Below are 10069 nucleotides of genomic sequence, written 5' to 3' on the forward strand. Positions count from 1 at the left end.
TCCCTTCCCAGACCCTCCCGCTTCCCTAGAAGCTTCAGGAGCCAGATCCCGCTCTGCACTCCCTCCCGGGGCCCCAATTAGTGACTGTGACCGCGAACACCCCCAGACTCAGGCCCCCACTCACTTCGGCATGTTGTTCTGCAGGCCGTTGGCACTCTGTTGGCCACTGCGCGACCGCGCCGCCGGAAATGACGCACACAGCCAGCGCCGACTCCGCGGAATCGCGAGATCTCAAACGCGACTTCAGAAATCCTCCCAGTCATCCAATCAGTCGGCCCCGCGCCGGTGCGACGGCGTCACCGGGTCTGTAGCCGAGTGGGGGCGGGGCTTCCCTTCCCCTCACCTACAGGAAGACGGAGTGCTAAGGGTCCCTACGAGGTTCAATCCACGTGCATTTATTTTATCTCGAGTCCTGAGTCTTCTGGAAGCGTGTTATTCATTCCCTGGACAAATATCTAACAGTTACCCACTGTGTGCCAGGCTAACTACTATAAGTACTGAGGAGAGAGCAGTGGACAAAACAAATAAAATCCCTGTCCTCCTGGAGTTGACATTTGAGTTGGGGAAGACAGAATAATAAAGTCGGTATGTCGTAGGTTAGATGGAGCCAAGTTCTATGTGGGGTGAAAAATGAATCGGGAAAGCGGGAGTTCGGTTTAAAAAAACAGAAAGCTTGCCCCGACCGGTTTGCTCACTGGATAGAGCGTCAGCCTGCGGACTGGAGGGTCACAGGTTCGATTCCGGTCAAGGGCAAGTACCTTGGTTGCGGGCACATGCCCAGTAGGGGTGTGCAAGAGGCAGCTGATGGATGTTTCTAACTCTCTATCTCTCTCCCTTCTTCTCTGTAAAAAATCAATAAAATATTTTTTAAAAAAACACAGAAAGCTTGTTATGAAGGTGACAACAAAGAAATAACAGGTTGCTTAAAGCAATAAAGCCAGGTGCAAACAATTTTCCATAGCATCTCTTTTTTAAAAATATATATCTTTTTATGGATTTCAGAGAGGAAGGGAGAGAGAGAGAGAGAGAGAGAGAGAGATAAATGATAAGGGAGAATCATTGATTGGCTGCCTCCCGCACACCCCCTACTGGGAATCCAGCCTGCAACCCAAGCATCTCTTTTTTTGAGCCTCATTGACCCCAGGAGATAGTAGAATAATCAGTTTCAAGTCCCATTTCGGGTTCCTAGCTGTGCTGCTTGTGCAGTTTCCTCCTCTGAAGAATAGTGTGGCTCAGTGGTTGATAATATGGATAATAGTTCATATGATTTGTGGGGTTTAAGGAAGAATTAAATGTGAAAATGTTTGTAAAGTGTTTAGTGCAATGTCTGTACATACTAAGCCCTCCCCAAATAGTAGTTATCTTTACATAGGAGGAAATTGATAGGAGTTACTTGTCCACAAATATAACCTGTTCTAACAACAAGGCCAAACTTCCAGCCTGGTCTATCAGACTCCAAAATGAAACTGGGGAGGAGAAGCTTTTGATTATTCTGCTTCACATTTTCTGATGGTGGAATAATAATAATTGCTACTTTGAATGTTTACTATGACCCAGGAGCATTAAATGCATTAATTATTTAATCTACTCAGCAACCGTGTTATTCACATTTCAGGTGAGGAAATTGAGCTTTAACAAGTTTAAGCTTCCTGATCCTGAAAGAAAAGTTAACTGCACAATGAAGTTATCAGGCTTCCACCACCCTAAAACAGTGGTAATTCTTAGCATTAGTAATGCTAAGAGCAATCAGTCAGATACTGTGTGTCTCCTTCTGGGCTGTCAACATTAAGTAGACAACATTAACTATGATGTATTCTTTTTATTCTTTTTTAAAATATATCTTTATTGATTTCAGTGAGAGGAAGGGAGAGGGAGAGAGAGATAGAAACATCAATGATGATAGAGAATCATTGATTGGCTGGCCCTTGCAGTAGGGCAGTGGTTCTCAACCTTGGCTGCACATTAGAATCACCTGGGAATCTTTTTAAAATCCTGATTTCTGGGCCTCATCCTCCAGAAATTCTGTTTCTTTGTTATGGGGTGGGACCACAACATTAGTAACAAAGAAACAGAATTTCCGGAGGATGAGGCCCAGAAATCAGGATTTTAAAAAGATTCCCAGGTGATTCTAATGTGCAGCCAAGGTTGAGAACCACTGCCCTAAGAGGACAATGGTAGGGAGCCCATAGCAGTGACATGGGGGGATCAGAGCAATCCTCCCCATTAGAAACTTCATGCTGCATAGAGAGCGGCAGCGTGGAGGAAGCTAGGCAACAAACGCTCTCCCACAATAAAAAAATTAAAATATTCCTATATAATAAAAGGGTAATATGCAAATAGACCGAATGGCAGGACAACCAATCAAAGCGTAATATGCTAATAATATGCTAAGGCTGCTTAACTGCTCGCTATGACGTGCACTTACCACCAGGGAGCAGTCAACTGGTCAACCAGTCGCTATGATGTACACTGACCACCAGGGGGCAGATGCTCTGACTGGTAGGTTAGCTTACTGCTGAGGTCCGGCCAATCAGGACTGAGCTAGATGGGCCGAACATGTCCTGGAGCCCTCCTGCGGTCCCTCTCCAGCCCAATTGTGCACCAGTGGGGTCCCTCAGTCTGGCCTGAGCCCTCTCACAATCCGGGACCCCTCTGGGGATGTCGGAGAGCAGGTTTCAGCCCAATCTCGCAGGTCACTCCCCTTGTGAGGGTGCCAGACGCAGGGCTCATGGCTGGCGAGCGCTGCTATGGCAGCGCAAGCCTCTCCTGATCAGGACTGATTGGGCGGCAGCCCGCAGCAGGCACAGTGGGGCTGGGATGAGCAGGAGCGGCAGGTAGGAGCTGCAGCCGGTGTTGGACTGCGGGTTTTGGCCCGATCCCTGCAGGCCACCCAGAGGGACCCCACCCATGCACGAATTCGTGCACCGGGCCTCTAGTTTAAAATAATAGATTTGGGGAAGCACGGGACTCGGTTGGGATGTCTGTAAGGAGGATTCTCCGAAAGGTCGGGGCCTCTGAGGGGACCTTGCTGAAGGCCGCAGCCCCTACCTTGACTTTTCCAAGCAAGTCTGATCCCCCTGGTGTTTTGCTAGAATCTCTATGTTTAGTTTTTAAAGACCTGACCTTGTAGAAGCATGTGCTTTCTCAAGGATACTTGTGCTGCTGATTATATCTAGAGGTCAATTTTAGTTCAAGCTGTTGTTAACAATAGAAAGCTAATGAGGCAGGCAATCAGGGCTATTTGCTCCTAAAGCAGTGGTTCTCAACCTTGGCTGCACATTGGAATCACCTGGGAATCTTTTCAAAATCCTGATTTCTGGGCCTCCTCCTCCGGAAATTCTGTTTCTTTGTTATGGGGTGGGGCCACAACATTAGTAACAAAGAAACAGAATTTCCGGAGGATGAAGCCCAGAAATCAGGATTTTAAAAAGATTCCCAGGTGATTCTAATGTGCAGCCAAGGTTGAGAACCACTGTCCTAAAGCAAATTAGCCCCTTAGCTTCTCTTTCACAGAAACATGTGTCAGAGTAATCTGTTCATCCGTCACTCAGGGACTGCTGGTCAGCCCCGGCAAATAGAAACAAAGACTTATAGCATTCTATGGTAAGAACTATGATAAGACAACTTCATCAAGGAATAATATCATATAGTGTCAATGAGCACAGCTTTAGATCTAAAATGCATTGTGTTTGAATTCCAGTACCTCAAGCTATTGCTTTGACTTTGGGGATGTTGCTTAACCTCTTTGTGTTTCAGCTTTCTCATCTGTAAAATGGAGACAATAAAAGTACCTACTTCATAGGTTCATGGCTGTGAGGACTGAATAAGATAGTTTTCATAAAGCACTTAGCACAGTAAGCATACTTAAACTGGTGGATAGTATTGGCGCCGTCATAAGAATTGATACTAAAAACACAGGTCTCTTGAATTCCATACCCATGAATCCTTCCAGGCCTCTTCATGGCCACATAAAAGATGAGCTATGGAACTCAGAGGCATCTTTCCTCTCCCGTCGAATAAGAGACTTGAGGCTCACTTTGCAGACATCATTGGCTGCTGACTCTTCTACCTTTTAGGCACTCTTCAGAGTCTATAGTTCTTAATTCCAATTCCAGACCGCAGGGCCCTGAAATGTTGGGGAGAGGCTGAATCCCAGAGGTGGACTTGCTTCTGCACTCCCGGCTGTACTTCCAGCTCAGAGGGGGCTCCTCTGTGGATAGATGGCTCACTAGGGAGGATCAGACCATTGTGATCTATTTCCTAACTTTTCTTTTTGAACCGAGACCTCGCTGCCATGAAGGGGACTGAGAAGGCTAAAACTTGACCTTTGTATTTGGAAACAACAGCAGGACATAGGGCCAGTTGTAGAAGCTGCCACCAGGCCACCAGGTGGGTGTGAACTAGCTGTGGCTGAGAACTCATGACCGTGGCTGGTGAGAGGAATGGGAATCCTGCTGAGGACTTCACCCAATCTTCATCGCACTCTACCCTGCAATTGAGAGTTGACCTAGCTGCTGCTTCCCAAGGCCAGTGCCTGGAGACAAGGCTTTTGGCACCTAGCCTGAGCAAGTGAGAGCAACACTGGGGCACACTGAGGATGCCCATCTGGCACCTATAGGATGGCAGCACAGCCCATTCGTTTTTGCCTGGTGGAGTAGCGGGGGAAATAATTATTCTTCAGGTCTGCTGTCATTGTCTTGCCTCCCTCACAGTACACAGAGAGTTCACTGATGGGAACGGGAAAAGCCAAAGCCCCAGGGCCAGGGGAGCAAGTTCTTTTTTATCTTTTTAGGGTTGTTTTGGATTTTCAAAATTTCAAGTATGGTTGACATACACTATTATAGTAGTTTCAGGTGTGCAACATAGTGATTCTACATTTATATACCTTATAATGTGGTCACCACAATATGTCTAGTAACTATCTGTCACTGTACAAAGTTATTACAGTATTATTGACTAGGTAGAAGAGTCAGCAGCCAATGATGTCTGCAAAGTGAGCCTCAAGTCTCTTATTCGACGGGAGAGGAAAGATGCCTCTGAGTTCCATAGCTCATCTTTTATGTGGCCATGAAGAGGCCTGGAAGGATTCATGGGTATGGAATTCAAGAGACCTGTGTTTTTAGTATCAATTCTTATGACGGCGCCAATACTATCCACCAGTTTAAGTATGCTTACTGTGCTAAGTGCTTTATGAAAACTATCTTATTCAGTCCTCACAGCCATGAACCTATGAAGTAGGTACTTTTATTGTCTCCATTTTACAGATGAGAAAGCTGAAACACAAAGAGGTTAAGCAACATCCCCAAAGTCAAAGCAATAGCTTGAGGTACTGGAATTCAAACACAATGCATTTTAGATCTAAATGCCCTGGTTTGGCTCAGCGGATAGAGCCAAATATTGGGATGACACTGTAACCAACTGAGCTCCCCAGATGGGGCCTTAGGTTTTCTTTACTGATGAGGAACCTGAGACCCAAAGAAGTGATATTAAGAACTTGATATTAACATATATTTGATACCTTTTCAAATATATGCTTTCATTTTCTTCACATAAATACCAAGAAGTGGAACATATGATTTCACTTATATGTGGAATCCTAAAAAACAAAACCACATGGCAAAGACAGGATTTGAACCCAGAAATTCAGAGTCCAGTGCTTACACTCTTTCCACTGAACACACTGCATGTACATCTGAGACCTTCAAAATCTTGGCCTGAGTGTAACCTGGCTCCCAGTAACTCCCGTACTGCAATTGATGAGCTGGAGTTTTTAAATTAAGGACAGTGCCTCAAATCGCCTATATATAGTCCCCCTGCTGGAGGGCCTTTCACCTACAAAGGACAGCTCTATTAAAAGGTGAATCTTAGTATACATAATACTTAGTCAATACACCTGACTTCAAAAAGATATTGAACCCAGCAGGTGTAGCTCAGTGGTTGAGCATCAATCTATGAACCAGGAGGTCACATTTCGATTCTCCATCAGGGCACATGCCCAGGTTGCGGGCTCGATTTCCCCCAGTAGGGGGCATGCAGGAGGCAGCCAATCAATGGTTGATTCTCTCTCATCATTGATGTTTCTATATCCCTCTCCCTTCCTCTCTGAAATCAATAAAACAATTTTTTCAAAAAAGATGCTGGGTATAACATATAACAAGCTTCTAATAGCCCAGCCAGCATGGCTCAGTGGTTGAGCATTGACCTATGAACCAGGAGGTCACTGTTCGATTCCGGGTCAGGGCATATGCCTCGGTTGCGGGCTTGATCTCCATGTGGGGATTCTCTCTCATCATTAATGTTTCTATCTCTCTCTCCCTCTCTCTCTTCCTTCCTCTCTGAAATCAATAAAAATATATTTAAAATTAAAAAGCTCCTAATAATGATAAAATGAAAACTCAATAAAAATGTACAAATGAAAAGGAAATATAAATGTCCTTTAAACATATAAAAAAATATTCATTCTCACTCATAATCATATTAATTCAAATGAAAAGTCACTGAAGTACCATTATTATCAGATTGGTAAAAATTTAAATGATTAATAATTAGGCATCGAGGAACTATTAGGCAACAGGAATGGCAATTTGGCAGTGTCTACCAAAATTCCATATGTACACACTCTTTGACTCAGCAACTTTATTTCTAGACATTTATCCTACAGTTATAGTTGCCGGTGTGCGAAATGATTTATGTACAAGCTTTTTCAGTGTTTGAACAAAAGAGCAAAAATCTGGAAAGCTAAATAAATATTCATCAACAAGGACCTGATCAAATAAATTACAGAATATCTATATTGTGGAATACTATGCAGCTGCAGAAAAGAATGAGAAATATCTTTGTGTGTACTGATACAGGAAGCTCTCCAAGTCATATTACTGGTTGAAAAAAGCAGGGTGCAGAACAGTGTATATAGTAGATAGCATTTATATTAAAAAGGGGGGAAATACTACATATTTGTATTATCTTGTAGATGCATTAAAAGTTTCTTAAAGGAGCCCTAGGTGGTTTGGCTCAGTGGATAGAGCATCAGCTGAGGACTGAAGGGCCCCAGGTTCTATTCCAGTCAAGGGCACATGCCTGGGTTGTGGGCTCCATCCCCAGTGTGGGGCCTGCAATCAGCTGCCTCCTACACACTCCCTACTGGGTATGTGCCCGCAACCAAGGTACATGCCCTTGACCGGAATCGAACCTGGGACCCTTGAGTCCACAGGCCGACGCTCCAGCCACTGAGCCAAACCGGTCAGAGCAATAAAATATATTTTTTTAAAAAGTTTCTCAAAAGTAACAGTGGGTTAATTGTTGTGAAATGCAAAGGTGGAAGGGATATATTTCACTATATACTTTTTCAAAATTTTGATGTTTAAATGTTATGAATTTTAAAAATAAAGTAAATGATTGTTTAAAAAAAATAGGAAAGAAACAGAAACAGAATACGGTGGGAGGGGTACTCCACTCATCCTGGCTGTATTGGGGAACTATCTCCGGGAACCACACCCTGCAAACGGCCTTCCTCAGCAGACTCTTCCTTGGAGACGTGACTCAGATAACATGCAGACTTCCAAACTGGCAAACTGGCACCCTTGAATGCATTCCCCCAAATTCTTGCTGCTGTGGGAAGGGGCAGGGCTGCTCTGTTGGGTCTGCTGAGATTGCAAGCAATTTCAGCCTTGGTGACTCTACTCTAGGCTCTAGCTACGTGCGGGGTTTATTCAGCTTGAAAGTCCTGAGACTGAAGTCCTGAGAACCTCAGTCACGGCTCTTGTTTCCAACCTCCCGGATGTCCTTTAAAGTCCTTCATTTGATCACCAAAGAAGCCTGCTTGGCCTCCTGCTCTTCTGAGTTTAAAGAGGAAAAATTTGTTTGTTTGCTTCCAGCACTAATTTAAGTACTTGGTACTTAACCTCTCTGTACTTCTGTTCCCTCCCTCCCCTAGAAATAAAGTAAAATAAAGTAGCTCGGCCGCCGTGGCTCAGTGGTTGAGCCTCGACCTATGAACCAGGAGGTCACAGTTCGATTTCAGTTAGAGCACATGCCCGGTTGCGGGCTAGATCCCCAGTGTGGAGTGTGCAGGAGGCAGCCGAACAATGATTCTCTCTCATCATTGATGTTTCTATCTCTCCATCTCCCCCACTCTTCCTCTCTGAAATCGATAAAAATATTTTTAAAAAGTAATTAGGATTCACAACCTAGAGGCAAAGATTTCTTCGGACACAGAAAGTAAACAGCCATTTAAAAATTGGATAAATTTATACTTCATCAGAATTTAAAACTTCTGCTCCTGACAAGACATGGTTAAGAAAATAAAAACGAGCCCTAGCTGGTTTGGCTCAGTGGATAGAGCATTGGTCTGGAATCCTGGGTTGGATTCTGGTCAAGGGCACATACCTTGGTTGTCAGCTTGATCCCCAGCCTCAGTCAGGGAATGTGCAGGAGGCAACCAATCGGTGTGTCTCTCTCATATCGATGTTTCTCTCTCTGTCTCTCCCCCTCCCTTTCATTCTCTCTAAAAAATAAATGGGAGCCATAGCGGGTTTGGCTGAGTGGATAGAGCATCAGTCTGCAGACTGAAGGGTCCCAGGTTTGAATCCCATCAAGGGCACATACCCGGGTCACAGGCTTGATCCCCAGTACCCAGTAGGGTGCGTGCAGGAGACAGCCGATCAATGATTCTCTCTCATCATTGATGTTTCTATCTCTCTCTCCCTCTCCCTTCCTCTTTGAATTCAATAAAATATATTTTTTAAAGTATATATATTTTTTAAAAAATCAATGGGAAAAATATCCTCAGGTGAGGATTAAAAAAAAACAAACAAAAAAAGAAAAGGAAAAGGAAAGCCATCGACTGAGAGAATATATTTGTAAAACATTTATTTCACAAATGCTCTCATTCAGAATATATTGAAAACTTTCAGAAATCAATTAGAAAGGTACCCCAATTTTTTTTTAATGAGCAAAAGATTTGGACACTCACAAAAGAAAAAATAAAGAAGTGATCAAAAATGTTACTAATGAGGGAAAGGCAAATTAAAACTACAACAAGATACCATCACAAATCCACTATAATGGCAAAAATTAAAAAGACTGCAAATACCAATGTTGGAAAGTCTCATTTATTGCTGACAGGAGTGAAAAATGATACAACTACTTTGGAAAAATGTTTGGTGGTTTCTTGTAAAGTTTTTTATACACCTACCTTATGACCCAAGAAATCGACTCCTCAGCAATTATTCAAGAGAAATGAAACATCTATTTATATAAAAACCATGGGTGTAACGTCACAACCGAGGCTCGACCAACCAGAAGGAAGTCAGTCCTGCAGGGGTTGTCTTGGCAACGGCTGTGCCCTCCCCAAGCTGTTTCCTGGAGCTGTTTCCCGCAAGGGTGAGGTTTGAGGCAGGAACTGGCCCTCGGAGCGTGGAGGCATATCTTTATAAAGTTTTAATAGATTATATTAGAGGTCGTGGTAGTACTGTTTTACCCACAGTGTCTACAGGAATTGCTGCAAATTTACTTCTCGGTGGAAGCACCTTTCATTCCCAATATAAATTACTCATTCCACTAAATGAAACTTCAATTTCTAGACTCGATATAAACAGTGAAGTTGCTAAAACTATAAAAAGGCCCACTTCTCATTATTGATGAATGCACCATGGCATCCAGTCATGCTATAAATGCCATAGACAGATTACCAAGAGAAATATGAATGTTGTATTTGGTGGGAAAGTTCTCCTTCTTGGAGGAGATTTTCGACAGTGTCTCAGTATTGTACCGCATGCTACTATGCGAGTCATAGTACAAACGAGTTTAAAGTATTGTAATGTTTGGGAATGTTTCAGAAAGTTGTCTCTTACAACAAATATGAGATCAGAGGATTCTGCTTATAGTGAATGGTTAGTAAAACTTGGAGATGGCAAACTCGATAACAGTTTTCATTTAGGCACGGATATTATTGAAATCCCCTGTGAAATGATTTGTAATGGATCTATTATTGAAGCTACCTTTGGAAATAGTATATCTATAGATAATATTAAAAATATATCTAAATGTGAAATTCTTTGTCCAAAATATG

At 43.2% G+C, this 10069-nt stretch overlaps 1 protein-coding gene and 1 long non-coding RNA gene across 2 annotated transcripts in view; one reads left to right on the forward strand and one right to left on the reverse strand.

Annotated features, from left to right (window-relative positions):
- SNRPC (small nuclear ribonucleoprotein polypeptide C) overlaps positions 1-229 on the reverse strand; it is a 19071-nt gene extending 18842 nt beyond the window's left edge. The window contains exon 1 of the mRNA XM_005881753.2: positions 125-229. Coding sequence (XP_005881815.1) covers positions 125-132 — 8 coding nt within the window. The 5' untranslated portion in view covers positions 133-229. The remainder of the gene's footprint in view (positions 1-124) is intronic.
- Positions 230-2796: 2567 nt separating this feature from the next.
- Positions 2797-10069, forward strand: part of LOC106723989 — a 13214-nt gene continuing 5941 nt past the window's right edge. Inside the window, exons 1-2 of the long non-coding RNA XR_001359741.1 lie at positions 2797-2806; positions 9456-9463. This is a non-coding gene — a long non-coding RNA (uncharacterized LOC106723989). The remainder of the gene's footprint in view (positions 2807-9455; positions 9464-10069) is intronic.

The sequence above is a fragment of the Myotis brandtii genome, unplaced genomic scaffold (genome assembly GCF_000412655.1).
Source record: "Myotis brandtii unplaced genomic scaffold, ASM41265v1 scaffold687, whole genome shotgun sequence".
Classification (NCBI taxonomy): domain Eukaryota; kingdom Metazoa; phylum Chordata; class Mammalia; order Chiroptera; family Vespertilionidae; genus Myotis; species Myotis brandtii.